This window comes from Podarcis erhardii, assembly GCF_964252035.2.
Source record: "Podarcis erhardii genome assembly, chromosome: 4".
In the NCBI taxonomy this organism is placed as follows: Eukaryota; Metazoa; Chordata; class Lepidosauria; order Squamata; family Lacertidae; genus Podarcis; species Podarcis erhardii.
This window is the reverse complement of record NC_138508.1, coordinates 36,012,702-36,038,860: the sequence shown is the minus strand read 5'-3', so window position 1 is coordinate 36,038,860 and position 26,159 is coordinate 36,012,702. Positions and strand designations below refer to the sequence as shown.

At 43.5% G+C, this 26,159-nt stretch overlaps 1 protein-coding gene and 1 long non-coding RNA gene across 7 annotated transcripts in view; one reads left to right on the top strand and one right to left on the bottom strand.

Moving 5' to 3' along the window:
• SENP7 (SUMO specific peptidase 7) overlaps positions 1-26,159 on the top strand; it is a gene marked incomplete at its 5' end in the record, with an annotated part of 43,461 nt that overhangs the window by 7,748 nt on the left and 9,554 nt on the right. For 4 of the 6 annotated variants that reach the window (XR_014156071.1, XM_081859629.1, XM_081859630.1 and 1 more), the window contains 12 exons: positions 25-123; positions 2,376-2,473; positions 9,688-9,879; positions 11,490-11,684; positions 17,942-18,045; positions 18,883-19,061; positions 19,710-20,058; positions 20,136-20,308; positions 20,772-20,909; positions 21,599-21,632; positions 22,909-23,085; positions 24,574-24,836. Coding sequence is in view for 5 of the 6 variants with exons in the window: in XM_081859629.1 (XP_081715755.1) it covers positions 25-123; positions 2,376-2,473; positions 9,688-9,879; positions 11,490-11,684; positions 17,942-18,045; positions 18,883-19,061; positions 19,710-20,058; positions 20,136-20,308; positions 20,772-20,909; positions 21,599-21,632; positions 22,909-23,085; positions 24,574-24,836 (2,001 nt within the window). The remainder of the gene's footprint in view (positions 1-24; positions 124-2,375; positions 2,474-9,687; positions 9,880-11,489; positions 11,685-17,941; positions 18,046-18,882; positions 19,062-19,709; positions 20,059-20,135; positions 20,309-20,771; positions 20,910-21,598; positions 21,633-22,908; positions 23,086-24,573; positions 24,837-26,159) is intronic. The other 2 variants (XM_081859631.1, XM_081859633.1) reach the window with 2 other exon arrangements.
• On the bottom strand, positions 2,617-3,848 carry LOC309340802. The gene is made up of 2 exons (XR_014156106.1): positions 3,709-3,848; positions 2,617-2,758 (listed from the first exon to the last, which is right to left on the bottom strand). It is a non-coding gene; the product is annotated as an uncharacterized lncRNA (long non-coding RNA).

The window sequence follows — 26,159 nt, the reverse complement described above, 5'->3', positions numbered from 1 at the left end:
CTTTGCTGCAATGTTTCATTCCAGTATCGAATACCAAAGAAGAAATCCTCACAGTCAGATGATGTCCATGTTCAGTCCCCACTGTCTAGACTTTCCCACCCGTGGGATCGCACATTGCAAGAGGTAAACAGAAATTTATTGTTTTCTGCACTGCTGTGAAGAGCTTGGGAAGAGCTATTTTAGGGCAAGCATTATTCATATTTTGAAAATTAAATGTTCTATAATTACAGTGGTATCCCACAAGATGTTGTGTACTACAGTGGTACCTTGGGTTAAGAACTTAATTCGTTCTGGAGGTCCGTTCTTAACCTGAAGCACCACTTGAGCTAATGGGGCCTCCCGCTGCTGCCGCGTGATTTCTGTTCTCATCCTGAAGCAAAGTTCTTAACCCGAGGTACTATTTCTGGGTTAGTGGAGTCTGTAACCTGAAGCGTATGTAACCCGAGGTACCACTGTATTTAAATACCTAGTTTTGCACTTTAGGCCTGCGAATGATAAATAACACATTGAGCTGACACTTTATGAAAAATGAAGGACGAAACTATTTAACACCTTTCATTTGTTCATTTTGACTGCAGTTTTCTGTGCAATAAAAGCAAGATACGGAGGAGGGGTCTCTCATAAGAAGCACTTATCTCCTCTCTTCCCCACGTGCTTGTTGCAAGGACATAGCATCTCAGCAAGCCCATCCATTTAAATGTGCAGGTCTGAAGCAGAGAGACAGACAGACAGACATATATCTCATGCACACCACTTTCTCTCTCACTCAGACATAGACAATAAGGCAGCAAGTGCCCAGGGAGAAAGAGAGTGTCTCTGTGCTATGTACTGAAAGGAGTCTTCCTTTCTCAGTGTACACCACAGAAAGGCAATAAACTGCCCTTGTGAAAGAAAGCAAACTCTTTATTCACGGGCAACTTGATAGCAGGACTCAGTCATGCTTCCTCTTCCCTGCTGCTGAGCTGTTCCCTACTTGTGGTGGTGGCAAATTGTACAGGGGAAACCTCCCCACCCTGCATTTTTGTCCCCCCTCTCTGCCATGCTCAGTTGATCAGAGGGAACCAGCAGGACAAAAGGGGCCTGAGAGAGGGGGTGGTGTGGGGAGAGGCCTGCTGGTTTCATCTAGCCCATGGACTGGAGGATGCCTTGGCTCATCCAGTAGGCTGCTCTTCCTCACATGCATGACTTTGCTTCTGCTGGGAGCATCTGTGCACTGAAGGCTTGACTAGGGAACCTACTGCTATAAGGAGAGGCCTCCAGGTAGAGCAGAGGTGGGGAACTTGTGGTCTTCTAGAGTTACAGGGCTCCCATCAACCCTACAGAGTATGACCATTTTGGTCAGAGGTGATGGACGTTAACAGTCCAGCAATATCTGGAAGGCCATAGTTTTCCAATCCTTTATTGAGAAGGGCAGGTTTGCCAAGCCTCCAGGTGTTTTTGCTCAATGGTGGTGCACTAAGCACAGAGACCTGGTGGGAGAAGGGACACTATCCTTAAAAGAGATCATTCTGCACCCTGCACTATGCATGCAAGGTCTGAGATCAAAGCCTTTGGCTACACGTACAGATTGCTAGTTTTCAGGGGTGCAATATGCCAATTCGTGCATACAGTGGTACCTCGGGTTACATACACTTCAGGTTACAGACTCCGCTAACCCAGAGATATTACCTCAGGTTAAGAACTTTGCATCAGGATGAGACGAGAAATCGCGTGGTGGTGGCCCGGCAGCAGCAGGAGGCTCCATTAGCTAAAGTGGTGCCGCAGGTTAAGAACAGTTTCAGGTTAAAAACGGACCTCCAGAACGAATTAAGTACGTAACCAGAGGTACTACTGTAAGTGGAACCCATTGAAAAAGCATGCAAATACCCCGCTCCACCCCTGCCCCATTTCCATCCTTTCAGAGATGTTTCACTGACGTCTTTATTATGATTCCGTGTCACTTCCTGATCTGGAGCGATTTTGTTTACATGGCCGCACACATATTGAAAGTGTGTAGGTGGGGGGGGGTCTGTATAGCGTTCCATTTCCAAAATTTCCATTGATTTGTGGGACGTGGAGCAGATTGAATTACTTGTTATAATAGCGAGATAAGAGAGATAGGAGTTCCATCCACTGTGAAACTGGGTTCATTTGCTGAATGCTCGTGCAGCCCTTTGGGTAAAGTCTAAGGAGTGAGAAGGACCACAGACTCAAGACTGTAACTGAAATAAATGAAATTGTTTGGGAATCTGCTTCATATTGCATCCGACCATTGGTCCATCTAGCCCATTATTGTCAATACTTGCTGGCAGTGGCTTTCCTTCATTTTTTTCTGTCCTCTCTTCACACCTCCCCCCCCTTGTTCAAACACCCTGCTGCCTGACCCTCAACTTCAGTGGACATCAAGGTCTAAAAATAACAATTTTAACGCAAAGTGGGGAAGAAAAAGACCTTTTGATAAACGTTACATCGATGATGAAGGACCAGCATTTGGGTAAGTGGAGGATGCTTCAGAACTCAAGGCCACAGTGCTGAGTATTTTGGGTACTGCAAGCCTATGATGTAGGACAGCAGTGTTTAGCTAATTAAACAGTTAGATTGATCAATTAAGGAAAAAAATTAAAATAGTGCTCCTGATTAATCTGGTAGTAGGTTTTTAATTTTTTGTAAATTATCAAAGCTAGATGGCAAGTGCCTTCCTAGAAGAATTCTGTTTTCTTTCACATAGGAGTGAGTATATTTTCTAAGGTGATTCCTGCTATGCTACTGTGTGTACGTTCTAAAAACAAAGAAAAAGAGAGTTTTATTCATATGCATATGTATGCAGATTTAATCTAGTAGAATGTAGTTCAATCCTGTATCTGTCTGCTCAGAGGAGGTCATTGGGACATAACTTCCAGGGAAGTGGAATTGCAGCCTACAAGTCATATGATTGTTCAAGCATCTTTAATCAGAAGACAGCCTGACTAGGAAGCCATTGTCTTCAAAGTTGAATTTTTAGGGGATTTAGGTTTCTAACCTCACCAATCTTGAGGTGAGCAATATTAAAAATAAGCAATGAAACCAGCAAAATATAAAATTGTCTATACCACAACAAAAATATTCATAGAAGTTTAATCTCCACCAGTTTGGGTTTGAATGCCAGTACAAAGAAACAAATCTTGCAACACTTGTGGGAAATTTTTGGCTCACTTTGATGAATCTCCAAGAGGAGAATACCATGACTGTATGTCACTGAATAATCCACTGAGAGTTCTCCTCTGTTTGCTGTCAAGGCAAGGGGTGACTTCTAATTTATATAGGAACATACCTTAGATTAAACTCATGGGAGATAGATTATTACAGTAACTAATACTGACATACATTCATAGTCAAGTTATTTGTAAGTTGAGTTTGTAACGATTCACACAACCTTGAATGTTATAAACTTTTAATGGCTTGTTGCACATCTAAAACCTCAATATCAATCATATTTGCATGGATATCCAAATGATTTTCAGGTGAGTTTCCACATATACATGGTCTAAGCATAAATATAATCATAAGTTCTATGTATTGCATAGACAGACTCGTAACAATTTATATGACAGTAAAAATGATCATTCCATATTATAATATAGAATGCAATGAAAATATTCTACCAATTATTAGACCATAATGGGTGGAAGCAGATGCCTGGCCCTGCTATTTGCTAAAGGATTATTCCAGATTTTCTGTTATTTCTTTTACATATTGTTATAAGAGTATTTCTTGTCTCTCTTAGTAAAATTAGGCTGATGGTTGGACACCTCAGAGAGTTGTTTGTGGGTACCTCCTTGATTTCCATTAGTTTGAACGAAGTGGTGAGCCGTGAGGCTGTATGCTAGGCAAAACTACCAGTGGTCAACCTCGTGGCAACAGAAGGTGGAGGGGAGCTTTGCCCTTACATTTCAACACTGCATAGCAGTGGAGGGTGCTGATGCTGCCACATTCAGAGATGTGAAAGTGTATTGTTGCTATGTTGGATAGATGTGCCATCATGGATTCAGGTTGCTGACATCATAAGAACCAACAATATCCCCAGCCATCATGTCCTTGTACAATGTTGGCTTCAGCACTCTAACCTCTACTGCTGCATCTCAGCACAGGAATGCAATGGAAGGAATCCCTGGTCCATCTCTATCACAACACAGCAGATACAAGCAGTTTTGCCAAGCATACCAGCTCACCCATCACTACTGTGATACTGGAGGTCCAACACCGAGGGCCTTCTGGCGGTTCCTTCACTGCGAGAAGCGAAGTTACAGGGAACAGGGCAGAGGGCCTTTTCGGTAGTGGTGCCTGCTCTGTGGAACACCCTCCCACCAGATGTCAAAGAGAAAAACAACTACCAGATTTTTAGAAGACATCTGAGGGCAGCCCTGTTTAGGGAAGTTTTTAATGTTTGAAGTTTTATTGTATTTTTTATATTTTGTTGGAAGCCGCCTAGAATGGCTGGGGAAACCCAGCCAGATGAGCAGGGTATAAATTCCCCGGGATTTTTTTTGTTTTTTGTTCTTGGTGTGTGGGTGTACACACACACACGAGAGTCATGGGAAAAAGAAAGCACACCCTCATTTGAATTCTGTCATTCACATGACACAGTGTAATATGTCATGTGTTTCTGTTCATCTGAGGTTGTATTAACCTAATTTTAAGACCTGCTAAGGAACAGATGAGGGACGCGGGTGGCGCTGTGGGTAAAACCTCAGTGCCTAGGACTTGCTGATCGTATGGTCGGCGGTTCGAATCCCCGCGGCGGGGTGAGCTTCCGTCGTTCGGTCCCAGCTCCTGCCCACCTAGCAGTTTGAAAGCACCCCTAAGTGCAAGTAGATAAATAGGGACCGCTTTATAGCGGGAAGGTAAAACAGCGTTTCCGTGTGCTGTCCTGGTGCTGGCTCGCCAGATGCAGCTTCTTCTTCTTTTTTTTTTTTTTAAGAATAATTTTTTATTAACCGACCAATCACATCAAATCAAACCAAATTACATAAATTCCAAATTACACAGCCGAATTTTAAATTTTTGTTGGGGGTACCCATATTTCAAGTTCCGAAGGGATCCAATCAACTTCTTGCTTCTTACTGCTGTTTTAATGTCCACAAATCTAACCTTATGATGTTCACAGTACTATCCAGTCCTTTCTTATTACCGTATTTTTCGCCCTATAGGACGCACCGGCCTATAGGACACACCTAGTTTTTTGGGGGGGGAAATCAAGGGGAAAAAAATTATTTCCCCCCCAGGTTTGCGCAGCCATCCCCAAGCTAGAAGAGGGAGACAGAGCGCTCCGTCTCCCTCTTCTGCCTTCAGGGACAGCCTCTCTAGCCTCCGTGGGGCAGCGGCTTGCCCCGCTGTCCCCCGAGCTTGAGGGCTGGCGATGGGGAGAAGCAAGCTTGCTTCTCCCCCCCGCCAGCCTCCAGATCAGGTCGGGGAATAGCGGGGTGGCGGCGCTCCGCCTCCCCGCTATCCCCCGAGCTTGTGGGGCTGGCGGGGGGGGGGGGGAGAAGCTAGCTTGCTTCTCCCCCCCGCCAGCCTCCAGATCAGGTCGGGGAATGGCGGGGTGGCTCACCGACCCCTCTCGCTCTCCAGGCTTCAGCGAAAGCCTGCATTCGCCCCATAGGACGCACACACATTTCCCCTTCATTTTTGGAGGGGAAAAAGTGCGTCCTATAGGGCGAAAATGCGGTATTTTTCCACGTCTCTTGTTGTTATTTTCATATATTTTTCCTTTCTCTTTGTGACCTCTGATAGTCTCCGCAAGCTGGTTAGAACAGTTTGTAATCCTGCGTGGATATTATTTTTTTTATCCAGTAGCCATATCCAGACGTTTTCCATATAACATCAGTTCCATACATCAAAACAGTCTTAGCGTCATTAATCTTCACCAATCTGCCTCCTTTCTCAAAACCTCTGAGGAGATTCACTAGGAATGCAGTCTGAAAACCAAGTCCATTCTTCCTCCCAGCTATAAATCCTTTGGCAAGATGGCGACTCCGAATTAATTGCTGCGCCATTCCCAAAAGCTCTTATTGCTTCTCAGTCTCCATAAAGCATACTTTTGGTTAAAGTTTATCTCCACACAGACCTTAATCATCCTGCTTGGGTCAGTTCAACCGACGATTCTAATGAGGAGGGGTTCTTGTAAATCACATAGAAGGAAAGTAAAAAAGGTTCCCCCCCCCCATTCAGCCCCGTTGTCAACATACCCTGCCTTTGGTGTATCTTCATCGTAAAATATTCTTGTTTCTCCAGCCCGTCGTCTTCTTTCGCAGAGGTCACTTAAATTAGCAGACTTCACTCCCCTTCTTCACTTGAAATATGTGCATTTTGTAATTAATTATTCCAAATTGCTGCAACTAGTGCGCGATCAGAGACAGCGTCCAGGAGAGCTGAGGTCCACACGGGGGCATTCTGCCTAGGGCCCTCACCCCCTTCTTTCGAATTAGGGGGTGATTTATGGGCACAGCAGGCAAGGGCAGTGTTCCCCATTTCCTTGGGGCAACAAGGGAGGCTGCCTACTCCCATAACAGCCTCTTAATTACCCCGTGTGGGTCGGAGAGATGGTATTGTCGGCCATCTTCCAATGCGCCCCCTAGTGGCCCCTCGCCAGATGCAGCTTCGTCACGCTGGCCACGTGATCCGGAAGTGTCTTCGGACAGCGCTGGCTCCCGGCCTCTAGAATGAGATGAGCGCGCAACCCTAGAGTCGGTCACGACTGGCCAGTACGGGCAGGGGTACCTTTACCTTTACCTTTTTAAGGAACAGATGATTGTTCTTATGTCCTGATATTTAAAACCACAGAATTCTGGTGTGGGATGGGGGGAGCTCAAGTTCCCCACCCTAGCTCTAAAAGGTGACAAACAAACGTTCTTTGGGATTGCACTGGTTTGACTGTTGATATGCCCCATGGCAAGCAATTATGTGCTGGAGCAGTGGGTTTTAGGACCGGGCTGTTTTAGATTCCCTCCCTGCTGTGTCTCATGGACTCAGTACACGTTACAGTATATATTTGTCTCATTTTACCCATGGAACAACTCTTAGAGGCTAAAAAAGGTTGGCATTGGTGCTTCATCCTTATTTAATGATATTTCTTGGTTGTTATAGAAACTATTCTACCTGGCTGGTGCTATGCCTATAATTATGAGGGGTAAGGGAAGCTGAGGAGAGGACTTTCAGGCCTTGCCCATGGGTGGGAAGAGCCTTTCAGGCCTTGCCCATGGGTGGGAAGAGCATTGCTCCCGGGGAGGGAAGAAGGAGCTAATACAGACACCGAGGAGTTAATTCAGAGAAAGAGATTTTATTCTGCCATCCGGGTAGCAGAAGGAACCTGCGTGATAATTCACAAGCAAGCATAGCTGTCAAGTGTCCCTTATTTGAAGGGACAGTCCCTTATTCCAGCGCCATGTCCTGCTGCTGTCCCTTATTGATGGATGTCCCTTAAATGTCCCTTAAATGATGTCCCTTAAATTTCAAAGGAAGCAGCTCCTCTCCCTCCCTCCCTGCCGGCCAGGGAGGAGGGAGGCTCCAACTGTGTTGCTTGGCTGTGTTGCTCACCCAATAAGAAGTCTAAGAATGACTGGGGGTGGAGCTTGTATGCGTTGTGTGTGACTAGTTAATGCAAGCTGAGGGGGTTATTGAATGCTGGACGTCATTTTGTTGCACGTGCTGCTGCAAACTTTGCAGTGCAAAGCCAGGCCGGGGAGCCATCTTAAGTTGAGGCTGCATAGGCCTGTGGTGCATGTGATTCAGATTTTATTCAGTTGAACCTCTGGTTACAAAGTTGGTTGGACAGTGTTCTCGAAGCTACCAAAATGAGTTTGACCAGACTGCAGGAGGACAGGAAGACTGGAGTGCCTGGAACAGGTGAGGCTGCAGGTCCCTTATTTTGGCTGCTGGTCCCTTATTTTCAAGGCTGCTGGTCCCTTATTTTCAAATCTGTAAGTTGACAGCTATGCAAGCAAGTACAACTTTTACAGCCATTGCACACAGCATATATTCCCTCCAGCCCCCACCCCCACCCCCCGGAGCCCTGCCTCATGAGTTTCCCTGAGCATGAACAGAAACTCCTGTCTTGGGACTCCTGGCGCCCTTCCCAGGAAAAGGGGAAGGCCACTGGAGGCCTGGGAAACAAAAAGCATTGTTTTCTCAGCCTTTTTGTTACAGCAAAGCTAATGCTAGCTAATGCTTTTCTAGCTACTGAATCCTCAGAGAAAGTAATTTTAAAAGTCTTGAGGCCTGGTTGGGGGGGCGGGGACTACACTGGTTTTTGGGTAACCTAACCTGTCCTAACCTGTCCCCTTCAGTACGTAACTGGGGGCCCTTGAAGATCTGCTGGGTGGCTCTCAGGGTTCTGCTTCTTGACTTCAAGTCAGTGCAGTGGACCCTTCAAAGCCTGTGACAAAGCATATATTATTTTTAATGGCCAGTTATGTAGATCATAGGTATAACTATGTAAAGCAAAGAATGTTTCCATAAATGTACTGATTTTATTTTGTGCAGCCCAGCTTGCACTGCTTTCATTTTACTTTCACTTTAGGCTTGAGTCAATAATCTTATAAAATAGATGCCATTGTCTCTGTTGCCAAAGAAACAGGCTGGTTCTTAAATGTGAAGTGAATACATGTCTACATCACTGTGACTATTACCGTTTCTTAGGCAACAGAACTAGCAGCTGTTTAAAAATGCATGTAGCTGTGACTTTAAGTAAAGTAAAGTAAATGCAACTTCCTTTATTTGGTGCTTGTATTATAGGCACACATTTGTGGAAAATATCTAAGAAGTATCTTGAATGCATTAGCATGTGACAGTTTTCTCTGTGCAGACTTGAATCCGGTGCAGCCATATATAATCTCTCTGAGGCCATGTTTACATTCTGCGTTTGCGATAAAGGCATGATAGCCTCCAGGGAAGCCACTTTATTGTTCTGTGCAGCGTTCATGTCTCTTCTTTGGTTTATGGTTGGCCAGCGTAGCAGCTGCTGGTTTGTGCAGTTCTAAAGTTTCTTTTTTAAAAAAGACATTTCAACACTGCTAAACAGTCCTGGACTCCAGCTGATTTTCTGAAGTGACCTCTGAAGGAACAAGAAGAGACTGCTCCAATTTCCTGGCATCTCTGAACCCAGTGGAAGACATTACACAGCTGTGAGGCACTTCTAGCCAGGATTTTGAATTGGCTGGTTCTCTTCTAGTACAGCTATTTCCTTTCTAGGTTGAAGTCTTGATTTCTCTGGCTTCCTTAGGATTATTCTGTATCAGAAAATTTCCAACCTTGGCTTTTGCAGAGTTTTACATTGTCATTCATAATCTTTCAGTGAAGTCATTTAATTTTCATTTGTCACTTCTGAAAACATAAATTAGTGCACTGCAGGTGCCTCTGAAACAAGCCTTGGTAAACTTTTAAGGCATGATTCACTAGGTTCACTTTAAAGAAGGGTTCAGTGGCCAAGCACACAATATATAGTAAGCAAAGCTTTCTCAGTGAAGAATATGTAAAAAGATTAGGTGTGGAAAGAACATTTACTTCCATCTCTCTAAAATAAAATACTATATACATTCTTGGTGAGGGCATCTAAAATGAAAATTCAATGTTGGGATTATTACATCCTCCGAAGAATCTTAGTTGAACTCGTGTATCTTATTTAGACTTTAGTTACCTTATTTATCATCATCATTATTATTATATGTATGACAGGCAACCCAAAGTTATCTTGACGAATGTCCTGAAGACGGAAATAGGAAGAAAATACATAAAGACACAGCTTATAACTGATATAACTCATGGTGTCCAGTTGCAGTCAGATCAACAAACCTCACCATCTGTTGACAGTGTAGAGATACGGGAAATATTAAGTCTTCTTCAGCAAAACCTTTTTATATCTAGAAGGTATGTTTTGTTAAGTCTGGCTGTCTCAGACATAATACAGCTTTGCCTACATATTATTAAAATAAATTGCATGCGATTGTATTCGCTGTTACGTTAGCCATTTCTCACTTTTCAATGCATCATTATGAAGCACCCTTGTGACTTCCATTTTGGGATTGTTTAGAATGAGATTAAATATGTCTACATATGTCTCTTGTAAAACTTCAGCTAGTTGCTCTCTAACAGTGGGACTAATTCTAGCTAGGCTATTTGGATTATTCAATAGTGAGTTATTCTCGTAATGCTTAACTTTTGTTTAGCATCATTAACATCTTCAGGAGACATGAATTTCCATTCTTGCCTCTTCCTCCCCCTCAGAAAAGAGTGAGTTGCAGTTTTTCCGCTATTCCCCTTCCCACCCCACCCCTGCACATGCTGAATCTTCTTTGGACTATTTTCTCAGTCCTTCTCTTTGCAATGAAAACATAATTATGTTACCAATAGCAACTTGTCCATTCCTTTGTGAGCCCCTTGGCTTTCCCATAGGACTTTTTATACTCCTCTCAACCAAACACTGTGTTTTGCATTGAAAATACCCTTTGACATGAAAAATAATTGATTGATAGATAGGCACATGGAGAGGTAATAATTTAACTTTACCTATAGTTCAGTGGAGCTATACTGAACATCAAGAAAAAAGCATTCATCCCTGAATTGTCCCTGATTGACTTATATGTCAGTGACATGCAAGATGTAAGAACCTGGCTTGAGCCAAATATTTTAAATAAGCAAGAAACTTAATACTGTAGTGTCTACTTGGTGATTAGCAAAGCTACACTTTTCGCTTCTCTTCATCTGCTACAGATGCATTAGAAAGCAGAAGGAATTGAATTTTAATTCAGAAGAAGCCTGCATGCAGGCCATAACATAAGATCCTGTGACATAAAAAAGTAGACAAATTGGAACCATCAACATAATACAATAAAGTTTTAAAAGATCTAGCCTGGATCATCATCATAGGAAGCCAGTGCCTGCCATATTCAGTAGCATGTTCATGGTTTGCACCATTACTCATGCATACAAAGTTGGTTGAAAAATAATTTTGCAATAGTCTTGTACTTTTGAACAGATAGCCATCTCTACGTAGGTCTATTTTTGCTGCTCCTTCTCTTCAGTGTCAGCAGATATGATTGGCACATCCAAGAATATCAGCCAGTGGCTTCTGAAACAATGGCAAAAGACCACAGTTAATCAGGGTTTTGTCGTTCATTTTTGTATACGTAGTTGGTCAGCTTATAGCTATTTAAATGGTAAGATCTGCTATAGCTGGTCATTTTTTCTTCTATTGAGAGCGGATTTACATTTTTTGCATGACATTTAATAAAACAATGCCAAGATGCCAACAGGAGCTTAAAATTATCGGTAACACTTCTTCTGATAGATCTTATCTGAATCTGTCCTTTGGGACCCTTCACTTATTTGCCATCATCTGTTTTTATTCTCTTTTATTGTAAACCTCTTGATAGTTATGTTTAATAAAACTCAGGATTAAGTAAACAGTTTCAATACAGTAATTCAACCAAACATTCATTTGATGGGTTTCAGAATGCTAATTATTATATGTATGGCAGGCAACCCAAAGTTACCTTGACAGATGTTCTGAGGACGAAAACAGGAAGAAAATACATTCAAAGGCACCTTTTAACTGATCCTAGTCTATCTGATGCTAACAAGTTGCAATCAGATGAACAGACCTCCTCAACCATTGCCAGCCTAGAGTCATGTCAAAAAATAAGCTCTCAAGAAAGCCGTATTTTACCTAAAAGGTACGTCATTCAGCAATTTATTGATTTTTATTTATTTATTTATTTTGGTCCTTAATTTATCACTAAAACTATGATTTGGTTGAAAACAATACATACGGGTAATATATGTAATCGCCATTGGTCACAATCTGGTCAAAGTTAATTACTTTTAAATGCCATTGATTTCAGCTGGAGAGCTACGCACATGCTTAATTCACTAATTGAAATCAGTAGGATTTTGAATAACTTTGACCCTTTGTTTTTGTGCAAGCTTATGTTTTGTTTTCATTCATAGCCATGATTTGCAATCATTGCCATGGAGGTAACACTACCTGTAGAATAATGCCTTTCACCTCGATTCCTCCAAAAAGACTTTTATGGAGGAAAGCATTTTTTCATAATTTTTAGTCTGCCAACATGGAAATAAATCAGAAGCCAGCGTAATATCCCTACATACTACCTAAAATATAGAGGTTCTTTTTAAAGCATGATGGAAGCTATAGTGTATTTGGAATTCAACTCTTTCCATCATAGCACTTAATATAAAACTGTAGCTATATGCTGGAGCTGTCATACTAAAGACCTGGAACTCATTTCGTCCCTTTGTGTTAGGCTAGTGCAGAAGTTGTGCATCTGGGCAGCCCACTTCCAACAGTGGTCAACTTCTGGGCAGCCCTCAGACCCCTCTTCCCAACTTATTCCCCCCACCTCTGCTGCCCAGCTGTTTAGCCACAGAGATAGTGTTCAAAATCCCCCAGGCGCCAGGCACCTTTTGGGATTGGCGCGAGTCCAGTTGTGACCAAATGAAGATGTCTTGTTGCTAGGTTTTGCAACTGACATCTCCTCCACCTGGCTGGCAGGTAGCAGCATTTTCTGCTGCTGCATGCACCCCAGCAACAAAATACACTGCTGCCTGCCTACCAGCCAGCCAATCTGTGATGTCTTGTCGCTGTTTTATTCTGGATTGTTTTACTTGCTATTTTAATGTGTTGTAAACCACTTGGACATTTTTTCTTTAAAATGTAAAGTGGCATAAAATGAAATGAATAATAATAACATTAATAAGCTGCATTGTAAAAAAAGAAATGGCGATTAGACCATCTGTTGTGGCAACTGTAGCCTAGGTTTCAGGTGCTTATATATCTGAGTTTCTAACAGAGAGGGACTCTCTAGCTATTCCTTGTGCTTATTAGCTGGGCAGCAGAAGGATGTACATGATGGGGTCACTGCAGTCCCATTACATGCCTCCTCACTTTATGTGGGATGCCTTTGAAGTGGCACTGAATTTGGTACAAAATGTGACTGCTAGGATGCTGACTGGAACTGGTAAATTGGAGCACATTACCACAATCATGTTTTATCTAAGCTGGCTATCTATTTTCAACCTTTATTCAAGGTGTTAGCTTTGCCCTTGAAAGTTGTAAACAGTTTTCTTAAGACTCCTCTCTCCCCTCCTCCAAAATAAGATGGCGGCTTATATGGGCCTTTAAAAGGCCTTTCTTCAGGTTCCTCTTCTCAGATGTGTGATGGGTTTGTACATCAAACGGTCTGCTCTGCAGTGGTGTTCAGAATTTAGGACAACTTTCCTAGGGAGCTTCCATCCCAGGTGACAAAGACTCACTTATTTCAGCAGACTTTTTGTGGGCTACTAGATTTATTTGCAACTACTGCTGCTTCCGATTCTGCTTTGCTTATTTCAATAATGTTACACTAAATGTACGTTGGGTTTTTGTAAGCCATCTTGACTATGGAAGGGTGGGGTACGGCTACTGGAAATCCATAAGCTTATGACATACCATATTTTTCGCCCTATAGGACGCACCGTCCCATAAGGCGCACCTAGTTTGTTTGGGGGGAAATAAAGGGGGGGAATTATTTCCCCCCCAGGCGCGGGGCTGGGGCAGGGGAAGCCCAAGCTTCCCCCGACCCCAGCCCCCAAACAGGCAGCTCTCTGCAAGCCGTGGGAGCCCAGCGCTGGCTCCCGCTGCTTGCTGAGAGGTCCGCGAAGCCTGGACGTGCTGAGCTCAGCGCGGGCAGGCTACAGCATGCGGGCAACTCTCCACAAGCGGCGGGAGCCCAGCGCCGGGCTCCCACTGCTTGCGGAGAGGTCCGCGAAGCCTGGACGCGCTGAGCTCAGCGCGCACAGGCTTCAGCATGCAGGCAACTCTCCGCAAGCAGCGGGAGCCCAGCGCTGGGCTCCCGCTGCTTGCGGAGACGTCCGCGAAGCCTGGAGAGCGAGAGGGGTCGGTGCGCTTCAGCGAAAGCCTGCATTTGCCCCATAGGACGCACACACATTTCCCCTTCATTTTTGAAGAGGAAAAAGTGCGTCCTATAGGGCGAAAAATACGGTAGTATGTGACAAGCCGGTGCTATGCAAACGGGCCAGCAGTTATTTTAAGATGGAGGAAAGATATGGTTTACCGTATTTTTCACTCTATAAGACACACTTTTTCCCTCCTAAAAAGTAAGGGGAAATGTGTGTTCATCTTATGGAGCGAATGCAGGCTGCGCAGCTATCCCAGAAGCTAGAACAGCGAGAGGGAACGCTGCGCAGCGCTCCCTCTTGCTATTCTAGCTTCTGGCTCGGCCTCGCAAAGCCTCTTCAGGGCAGGGGTAACCTTCATCCCGTTGCCCTGAAGAGGCTTCGTGCGGCTATCCCAGAAGCCAGAACAGCAAGAGGGATCGCTGCACAGTGATCCCTCTCGCTGTTCTGGCTTCTGGGATTCAGAATTTTTTCTTTTCTTGTTTTCCTCCTCCAAAAACTAGGTGCGTCTTATAGTGCGAAAAATACGGTTACTTTGAAGCAGAAACACTCCAACTCAGTATGGCTTCTTTGGCATTTCTTCATTTCTTTTACTATAAAACAGAAAAGGGGGGCAAACAATAATAAAGGGAACAGATAGCATTTGTTATTGCGTCTTCAGAATACAGGCGTACCTCAGTTCGGTTCCAGACCACTGCAATCAAGCAAATACCACAATAAAGGGAGTCACACCATTTATACTGTTTCCCAGTCCATATAGAAGTTATGTTTACACTATACTGTGGTCTGTTAAGCCAGGGCCCCATGAAGGGGCAGGAGGGGGAAAACGCAGCTACAGCCCTAGCCAGCTCCACTTCAGTGGCCAGAAGAGGGGCAGTGGGGGCTTGGCTGCCTGCAGCTGCACCCGCATCCTCGTGAGGAGCAATATCTGCAGAGCACAGCAAAATGAAGTATGGGCTTGAAATATTTGCATGTGATTGCTTGAAATGGGGCACTTCTGGGTATTGCAAACCAACAGATTAAGCTTTATAGGGAGTAAGTACAGTGGTACAGTGGTGCCTCGCAAGACGAAATTAATCCGTTCCGCGAGTCTCTTTTTCTAGCAGTTTTTTCGTCTTGCGAAGCAAGCCCATTGACGGCTTAGCGGATTAGCGCTATTAGCGGCTTTTAGCGGCTTATCGGCTTAGCGGATAAGCAGATAAGCGGCTTAGAGGCTTAGAAAAGGGGGGGAGGGGAAAAAACCCGCAGGAACTTCCAAGACATTTTCGTCTTGCGAAGCAAACCCATAGGAAATTCGTTTTGCGAAGCACCTCCAAAACGGAAAACCCTTTCGTCTAGCGGGTTTTCCGTCTTGCAAGGCATTCGTCTTGCGGGGCACCACTGTACCTCGGGTTACAGATGCTTCAGGTTACAGACTCCGCTAACCCAGAAATAGTACCTCGGGTTAAGAACTTTGCTTCAGGATGAGAACAGAAATCGCGCAGCGGCGGTGCAGCGGCAGTGGGAGGCCCCATTAGCTAAAGTGGTGCTTCATGTTAAGAACAGTTTCAGGTTAAGAACGGATCTCTGGAATGAATTAAGTTCTTAACCCGAAGTACCACTGTACAAGTAACCAACTTTAAAAATTACTTCAGCAGTAGTTTTTGCATTTTACACTCTTGCGAAATGTGTGAAGACTGATACTGGAGATGATAGAGGGAAAATGTGGGTCTTTGATACTTGCACTTGGTTTAACTTTCAAAATTCAGTGTGTTTGAGTTGAATCAACATAACAGATTATTTACTATTTCTTTCTTTTATTTCACTGAAAATATCCCAGCAAGTCAGATCCAATAAATATTTTTTTTGGCCACATTTCAAAGTGCTGTTGTTTGTCAATGAGTTCATTTCCTTGGCATGGTTTGGACATAAGACTATGAGAGCCAATGTGGTGTGGTAGGAGACCTGGGTTTAAAATCCCAAGTGGCCACAAAGCTCAGTGGGTGATCTTGGGCCAGTCACTGCCTCTCAGGCTAACCTACTTCACAGGGTTCTTGTGGGCATTAAAGAGGGGCGAGGGGGGAGAACTACATATGCCACCTTGAGCAGCAGAACACTGTATGCTAAAGAACGGAGGTTACAGAAAATACCATCTGTAAAAGGATGGTTAGGAAAGGTGAAGGGTTTTGTTCTAACTGGCCAAACAGACATTTATGGGTACAAGGAAAAATAATAATTTCATACTAACTGGAAGTCTTTTCCAGAGTATTGCTAAATAAATACAGTGATACCTCCTGCTGCGAACGGCATCTGTTCCAGAGGTCCGGCCGCATCCCAAGGAATTCGCAACTGGAGGACTGATTCTGCGCATCCGCGCGGCACAGTTTAGCACTTCTGCGCATGCATGCGGTGTAGTGAAACCCGGAAAAATGCTTCCGGTTTGCTGCATTCGCATCCCGAAGTTTACGTATCAGAGGGATACGTAAGCAGAGGTACGACTATACGTACTTTCTCAGTCAAAGGGAAGTCTCAAAGTACTTTAAAGTATTTATATCACAGGAAAATGCATCATAGGAATATATATAGTACCGTATATTTCACTCTATAGGACGCACCCGATCATAGGACGCACCTTGTTTTAGAGGGGGAGAACAAGAAAAAAAATTCTCCCCCTCTCTGCGCAGTGCCCCTTCAGCGAAGTGGCAGGAGAAACGGAGCCCGGCTTTCCCCCGCCAGCCTCAAAGAGCAGGTTGGGGAGCAGTGGAAAGTCAGCGCGCAGCCTTCCCGCTGCTCCCGAGCTTGTGGAGCTGGCGGTTGGGGAAGCCTGGCTTTCCCCCACCGCCAGCTCCAAAGAGCAGGTCGGGGAGCCCCAGGGACCACACATTCGCTCCATAAGACGCACAGACATTTCCCCTTAGATTTTAAGAGGAAAATAGTGCTTCTTATAGAGCGAAAAATACGGTATATTAATAGTAAAATTGTTATCCTTGAACAATGTCTGTTGATTTCTGTATTTCTTTTTCTGTGAGCTGTGTCTAACGCTGTGCATGTAGGTCTAAAACTCACACAACAGAATGTCTTCTCTCCCTGCTCACCCTCTGAAGCAGCTTGTGAGGGTTCGAGAGGGGCTGTGGAGGAGAAGAAGAGAAAGTTCCATTTTGCAAGCAGAAGTCTGCTGTGCTAGTGGAAAAGCAGGATTGGATATGTCCAACTAGTTGTTACTGTTAATGGAAATATAATCACAGAAGATGGCGATGGATAGATAGATCTCATTTATATTCCTTTAATTTGCTAAAGCAGTGAAAATATAGTGAGATTGTCTGCCGGCTTCTTTCTGATTGATATGCTAAATCAATAGCAATTTATTATATCTGTATTTTTCCCCCAAATAAATTTTTATTGTTTTCAACATGTAATTCTTTTTCCAACAATCCTTATTGTCACATTATAATCCCTTTGATTCTGCCGAGTCCTGACTTCCCTCCCTCCCGACCGCTGGTATATACATCATTTATATTTGTATTTTTTAATATGCCTACATGTAGCACCCATTACTTGATACATAAGTCTAGTTAACTTGTTTAATAACAGCACAATCTTGTACATGGTTTTACCCAGGAGTAAGTTCCATTGTGTGCAGTAGGGCTTACATCCTATTAAGTGCATTTAGGAAGGTAGGATTGCAGCCCCTGTGTATGTAAACATATTTCTGATTACACATATCAGGGGAAATGGAACATGTTTTCCTCCCTTATAGTACAGAAGGAAGTAGGACAGAGTGAGCCTAACTTGAAACCATACGTTGTCACAGATATGACATGACAAAAGGGCTTAGACTAAGATTATTTGTCAGAGATGGACTATGAGTCTTGTTGAGATCTGTTTGAAGGAGCATGAATTGGTTTTATTTTTAGTGACCATTGTGAAGGTTATAAACCAGGTAAGCAGTTGTAGCATCGTGAAATATACCTAAACAGTACTCATTGTTCTTGAAAATATATGGGTGATTAATGTTTTGGTGTATTTTTTTCCACAGGCATGGGACATCTCAACGAAGGCTGAATGACCAGAAACCATATAAAGATGCAGAAACTCATAGCACTTTTTTGCCTTTAAAAAGATGTGACGTCATTCTAGAAGGTTAGTATTTTAGAAATTATGTAATATATTTTAATATTTGGATATGGCATTTGAACTAATGGGGTTTGTGAGATAGGGTTCTCCTTTGTCCAAACTAAGACATGGTTCTCTATCTCTGAAACTTTATGCAGTACAGTTTATGAAAGTTTTCTTATCTCCACAAAATAGAAATCCAAACTCTTTGATAATTTCATCCTTGAAATAAGTTCGACAGATTACAGGGCATGAAATGTGTTTTGTGCCTTAATGCAAATTTTGTAAGCATGCTAATTCCATTAAACTTGATGAAACTTATTTCTGTGTAACGAGTTTAGGGTTAGGATCTTGGAAATTCAAGTTTGCCCTAATGTTTAGCACAGTTAACTATTCCTTCATAAATTCAGTTAATGAATGATATAGCATGGATATATTTTTCCTGTATATATGAATGAGTGGTAATTCCAATTTGTTGAATAACTGAATACAGAAGGTGCCAATTATTTCAGATTCTTAGATTCTTCAATAAGGGATAAAAGGGGCTTTTTTAGAGGAACAAGGCAAGTTTTAAATATTTCTTACCATGATTGTGAAACATAGAGAACATATATATAAAGAGAGGGAGGAATAGTTTCCAGAGTCAGAATTCAGCTTGGAACATGTGAGGTTGCAAAAAAGTTTGGACTCCAGTCTTATCAAGGCTTAGCAAACACAGTAAGTCTTATCTCTGAGCAACATGCATAGGGTTGCCCTGTTAATATCACCTTTAATGTAAGGTTTTCTATTTATGTCTAAAGCAGTAAAACAAGCATGCATGGCTAAGAGTATATTCATTTGCTAATTCCTTTATTTTTTAAAAAGACTGCAACATAAAGAATAAAGAAAGAGATTGGCCGGAGAAAACAAGAAAAGATTCCAAGAATTTCTTTCCTGGTTTGAGGGAAGCAACCTTTCAAAACAATGAGAGCAGAAAAAGAAGGAGTGATGTTTTCTCAAATCAATGGAACATATATTCCTCACCGAAATCACCACTACCAAGTGTAAGTAACTTTTACACGTTTTGGTAGCACTAAAGATTGAGAAATTGTGCCAGTGGCATATAAGTCATTTTACATTTAATGCACACATACGTCAGTATATAGTAAGATATAAATCCCTATAGTGTTTGTACCAAACTCTGAAAATAAAAAAGCTCAGATACATAAGCAAGGCAATCTGTTTTCGAGTCTTATGTGAAAAGCTTTGCACTCAAAAATGGGGCTGAAAAGGTTTAGAAGAATCTAGATTTTCCAGAGGTCTCTAGGCTCAAGGCCATGTTGAGATCTAGAGGTTTCTGAGCTTCCCACCTCTGGTGGAGCGCGTGTTCCTCCCATAGCGGTCCGGGTTTACTGCATGAGAGTGGCAGGTTTTGCAGGAAGGAGATACATAATTTTATGAGGAGGAGAACAGCTGGGAGGCCAGTAGTAGTAACTGTCTCCGTGGTCTCATTTGAGGCAATCTGAGGCTCAGGAGCTTCCGTGCAACTTTTTCCACTCCTAACCTTAATCGGGTTCTTCCCACTGTTCCTTTTGAGTTCACGCAGCAGTGGGCTTAATTGAAAGCTTATTCGTAAATTTCCACGTGTGAAGAAACTTCACTTTTACTGCCCAGAGTCATCCTGAATTTTTCATTTCATTTTAATTTTGCAGAAAGAACAGAGAACAGAACCAATTCAGTCACCTGGCTGCAGGAGCTCAGGTGAGAATTGCCAGAGTCATACGCACAGCCCTCAGCAGGAAAATATTCCCCAGCCATTGGAAACGGACTGTAGTGAAGCATTTGCCAGCAGCAATGAGAACAGTGCTGCTCACTGTCTAGGGGGAAAATGGTCCTACTCTTCTCCCAAGAGAAAACACCCTTCTGTCACCAGCAAGGATGAGCAGGTTTCCCCACTCCTCAGCTCTGCTCAGAAGAAGAAAGCGAATACAACTCTACCTCCCAAAGAGCCATTGAATAGATCTGAAAGGAATAAAAAGTCGGCTGATTCGGCTGAACCAAGTATGTAACTGTAACTCCCTTCCCTTGTTTCCAGTCACTTGGAGTTAGAACCTTACACCACTTTCATTTTGCTTTAGTTGTGCTTTCTAGCGATGAAGAAGAGGGACACTCAGAGACAGAAGATCCAGAGAGAGACCTGCAGACTGGGAAAAGCCTCAAACCTGAGAAGAAGGAAATGGAACAGGAAGCTGTGTTAGCTTTGTCAGAAGGGCAGCTATCACAGGTTGCAGCTGAAGGTGAAACAGAACAGGTAAACAATCAGCTCTATAGGCGCTTTTCCCTCCCTTTATCAGGCTAGAAGCCATATCATGTATCACTCCTGTATGACCTGGTCACCCCCCTAGATATCAAAAGGATAGTGCACACCACTTCTAACCAAATTTTCAGTGAAGCTTACTTCTCGAAGCTCTTAGAATTACGGCCTCACAGTGAATTCTATTCCTTTGGTAATAGCTGCATAAATGGCACCACCATGTGGCAAAAAATGATTACCAGGGATTCAGTACATTATCAGCCTGGTACATTCAGTATGGTACCTTATCATTTGCTTCAAGCAGTAGAAACTTGATTGTTATCATTATCTACGCATGACACATGTAAAACGGGATATGGAATGTCCACTTTAAAAAACAACAACCATTCTTAGAAGTTTGAAATTTGGAGGAGAGGGGAGAGGAGACAGCCTCAACATGTGTGTGTTGTTTATTTTATAGGTTTCAGCTGAACCACTTAAACCGTGTTCCTCTGCAGATCATAGCACCTTCGGCGATCAGATGGGTCTTGCCTTAGATATAAATTTTGAAATAATTTATATTGGAAAATATAAAGGAAAAGCAACAGGTTGTGCCAGAGTAAGTTTACTGCTACTGATCCATGGCGATCGGGAGCTTTTCCATAAAGTTCTTGAACTTGCCTTTCTTGAACAACAGCCTCCCCTCTTTCTGAGCCAGAAACAGGGGGCAGAAGGCATCAGAATAATTTTTTGAATATAGCACTGGAGTCTGCTATCCAAAGGAAAAAAGTGAAAAGATTCCACTGAGCTTCCAATAGTAGCCCCTAATGTGTGCCTAAGCGGCTCTTTGGCTCATGAGCTTTGTCTCTGGCCAGCATCCAGCTTTCAATTACAAGTATATATATCCTTCTGAGATGTAGTGAGATGTAGACATGCTGAAAAAAAAAGGTGCAAAAACTTCAGCCTAAGTGTTATACATTAGCTTGCTTCATTGTATGTTAATGCGATCTTATTTTGAAAGTCCCTCAGTTTAAAAAAGTGTTTGTGGCACGAAGTGGGGATGCTGCTATTTACCTTAAAAATAAGTTTATTAAATGTTCACCTTTTGAGTAGAACATACTGTGAGGTGAATGCACTTCAGATTGCCAGGCAAGTGTTAATTTTAGATTCAAAATTTGCAACATAAAGTTTGGTCAAAAGACTCACTTATTCACTTTCCTCTGATTTAATTTCTAATGTATTAGCAGAATGTGTTTCCAAACAGTACTGTTGAAAATACTTTTTTTCTCTCTCTCTTTTCTTTTTAAGTTTACCGTCAGCTACATTCAGATCCCATTTGAAGGTAAGGCTCTATGATATTTTATTGCAGTTTGGTCAGCCATTTATATAAATAACAGTTATGTTTAGAAGATTGAAGTAAGCTATGTTTTTACAGTGTTGCATGTCACGGTTCCTAGACTAGGAGTGAGGACAAGAGCTCGGAATATGAGGAAAGGGGAGTGAGACTGTACAGCACAGCCTTCTTGATAACGCCCCTGGCCACCAATTAACCCCCAACTGACATGGTGGGAGTCCCAGGGCCTGCCCCTTCCCAGCCTGTGGACAATGAACAGGGTTCAGAGGCACAATAAGCTGGGACAGAGTGGGAGAGTTCAGAGGAGGAGGCTTGCCCAGCGATCTCTCTTGCGGAGAGATGGTGCTTCAAGAGAAGATTGGAGTCTTGTCCCCCTGGAAGAGGTTCCTGGCTTCAGTTCAGGAATTCCTACAGACAAGCTTTGCTTAACAGCTAGGCAGGCCAGCAGAGGAACTAGTTGGAACAACTTCACAGCTCCCATCCAGTCTTGCAACTTAATGAAAATCTTGGACTCCTGAACTTTGGCCCTTCCTGTTGGCCTCTATTGTTGCTATTCCTTTGCCTTGCAGAAACACCTGGATTAGATTCTGCTCTTTGCTGACCACTGAATTTGTACTGTTAGACTGCTGTAATAAATGTTCACTTTATTACTTACAAGTAAACACACCAGTGGTTTAGTCTTGGGCAGGAGCCAGGTCATTGCCTATTGCTAAAAATAATAATAAAGTCTAATACCCCCTCAACTTTTTCAGAAATGTCTAATATTTACATGTATTGGGGCAGGATGGCAATTTCTAATACAATTCACAATTCCAGCAAAAAGAGTAGTAGAGTACCCCAGGTTCAGTCTCTGACATCTCCAGTTTTAAAAAGATGATAGCAAACAACTATAAGAACTCTGCCTTAAAGACCCTTGTAAACTGCTTCCAGTTGGAATAGACAGTACCGAATTAAATGGACAAAGAAATTGACCTGGTATAAGTCAGTCTCCCTTCAATTTCACATAATAGTTTGTTTTGGAAAGAAGTGTTGACTGCTAGAGATAATGAGTCAAGCTTAGGATATCTGATATACCAGAAGCGTGACAAGTTTTGAATGAATGACTGTTCACATTTTTCAGAAATGATTTCATGTTCTTGAGAATCATGGTTTTGCATCTTGCTTAGTGATTATTTCCTTGAAAAACGGTAATGTGAAGCTGTGGTTGCTGGTGCAAGTCAATCCTGTATATCATCTTGTGTATTTCAAATTCTGTTCCCTGCAGTGGCTCATAAGAAGATTGAACTGTCAGTGGATTCTGTGCACTTAAGAAAGTTCGGGCTGTGGATGAATAAAGATTCTTCAACTTCAAGGAACTGCAATACCTTTTTTCTTTGGCTGTCATCAGATTATGTGGAGCAGATTGAAAAACAAATTGGAACGCTTATATTAAACAAGCAAGGTAGTTGGGAAATAATTAAATAATTTGATTCATCCCCAGAAATGGAGGGAGAGAGCTGGAGAGTCCTTGTGGCTTGTGAGCCCGAAGAGGACGTTGGTGAGAGTGGAGAAGGGACTGGATGTGCAGTGGGGCTTTGTTCGGCTGCTCAGGCTCCCCGTCTGATAGCTGAAGTGCATGGTGGCGCAGCAGCCACTGCCATTGCTTCTCTGTGCAGCCTCCAGCTGGTCCCATAGCTTCTATTCCAGTTGTGGGTATATTTGGTACAGTATTTTTTATCTGGATTGGAGAGCCGCAGAGAGAGCATTTAAATGGTGCTTAGGGGGTGCTTTTCCCTTAACACTTGCGGAGCACCGGAACGTAACCCTCAAATAATTGGGGAGTCACCTGTAGGCAGCTTCCAGTGTGAACCAGGTCCTCCATGGGAGCAAAGAGTCATGCTGAAGTACACAGCCCCCACCTTGACGCCCCTGCTCCCACTTCCCATCCGTGTAAGCTACAGTGTTGGGAGAGCAACCCCATCACCACCACCACCACCACCGAGCCCAAGTTCAGTAGGTGGCAACTGATGGCAACCAGCTGTACTGCCCTATTCGTGGATGGCCTCCTAGCAGTAACCCTTGTGCATCAGGCTGATATCTTTTTATGCTCTCAGAACTTCTTAAATGTCACTTGGTTGCTCTTCTTTTTCACCTGCAATGCTTTTATGTCCTGTTTGCTTCTGCTACTTGTATATTTTCAGTTTTCTACTTTCTGTTCTTTTCTTAATTTTTGTTGTTGTTTCCCCACACTGAGAGCAGTATTAAACAGATGAATAAGCAAAGAAATAAAATATTTTCAATCTACTGTTTCAGTGGAAGATAACAGTTTACAGAGACATCGCAGTATGTTGTTGTTGTCATGTTTGCACTTCTGCTTGTAAGCTGCTTTGATCGACTCATTTTTGTGAAGAGGGAAAGTGGGCACACCTTTAAATTACCGTATTTTTCGCCCTATAGGACGCACCGTCCCATAAGGCGCACCTAGTTTTTTGGGGGGGAAATAAAGGGAAAAAATTATTCCCCCCCCAGGCGCGGGGCTGGGGCGGGGGAGGCCCGAGCTTCCCCCGCCCCAGCCCCCAAACAGGCAGCTCTCTGCAAGCCGTGGGAGCCCAGCGCTGGCTCCCGCTGCTTGCGGAGAGGTCCGCGAAGCCTGCAGAGCGAGAGGGGTCGGTGCGCACCAACCCCTCTCGCTCTCCAGGCTTCAGCGAAAGCCTGCATTCACCCCATAGGACACACACACATTTCCCCTTCATTTTTGGAGGGGAAAAAGTGCGTCCTATAGGGCGAAAAATACGGTAATTAGATTTTGTCTCATAGACTTGTTTTGTATTATTTCTGCTCTGCCTTCTGCCTAAGCTACTGACTGAATTGCATAGATAAGTGAATAATTGCAGCTCCATAGTGCTTCCTGTAAGTCGCTGCTAACACATTGCTTTTTCATTTCTTACAGCTAAGAGTGTTGAGTTTATTTTTATTAAGCTGCCTCAGCTGCTCACAGAAGATGATCAGGTCATTCTGAAAAAAATAATTGTGGAAGTGAGCAAGAAGAATGCCTCTCCAGACCTCTGTGACTACTTACTGTGGGAGGACGCTATTGAGTTTCTTAAAGAAATCCCACGTGAGGAAAACGCCTTCCTTGATCAGTGCTATGAAGCATCCCAGCAGCACTTACAGAAGGACAGCACTTCAGTTCTGATGGAACCACCCCCTCAGGTAAATCAGTTATTCTCAAATGAATTATTTGGAGTTACCAGAGCTGGGAAGGAAAACAACAGTTTCCTGGAGGGAACACTGTGCATTTAAAGCTCAGAACCTTTACCATTAATTTTAACACTTTCCAGAGGTGTAGCTGTGTTAAGTCTTCTGCAACAGAAACAACAGAATCTTACGGCACCTTGAAAGACTGAGAGTGGAATCCAGAGACGCTTGAGAAGACTTCATCATCCTCTCCTCCCCACTGCAGCCTCATGCATGCCCCCCACCCACAAATGACAGAATTGTAGAGTTGGAAGGGACCCTCAGGATCATCTAGTCCAGCGGTTCTCAACCTGTGGGTCCCCAGAAGGTTGTTGGACTACAACTCCCATCACCCCTAGGTAGCAAGGCCAGAGCTCAGGGATGATGGGAGTTGTAGTCCAACAACATCTGGGGACCCACGGGTTGAGAACTGCTGATTCTAGAACAACATTGCAGTGCAGGCGTCCAGGCCCATACAGAGCTCATCTGAGGCCCTGGGAAGGAGCCTTGTTAAAGTTATAAACCCAAACAAAAAAGCAGTCGGTCCCTGGTGGAGCCGCCCTGCCCCGCCCCGCCCCGCCCAGCTGGCTGATCCCTCAGAGGCCCGGGGCAAGTGTACCTGACTGCCGCCCCTTGCCCTCTGCACGTGTCTGCAGGAATCTTCACTAGACCATATAGGATTGTCATATATTATCACATATTATGAAGAAGAAGAAGAGTTTGGATTTGATATCCCGCCTTTCACTCCCTTTAAGGAGTCTCAAAGCGGCTAACATTCTCCTTTCCCTTCCTCCCCCACAACAAACACTCTGTGAGGTGAGTGGGGCTGAGAGACTTCAAAGAAGTGTGACTGGCCCAAGGTCACCCAGCAGCTGCATGTGGAGGAGCGGAGACACAAACCTGGTTCACCAGATTACGAGACTACCGCTCTTAACCACTACATCTCACTGGCTCTCTTTATGAAGCCTTTACGATTGCTATAAGGCCTTTAACCCTCCCCTGCCTTCTGTACGTAGGCACCCATATATCTTCAGAGCACCAGTTCAGAGCTCTTACTATGATCAGACACATTAAGCAGTTTAGAGTCAGGGGTGTTGCCATACAGCGTACCTTGTACATTCTTCCGTAATTGCACTGTTTTGATGATGTTCCCTTGACTTGCCACTGGGGAGACAAAACAACAGACCTGACTGTGTTACCTCCCTATAGATTTACTTCTAGGCAGAATCTACCAAACTTTCTCATTAGCCATTCCTTTCAGCTGCAGGTGCTTCATTGCATCCCTCGTCTTTCCTCTAC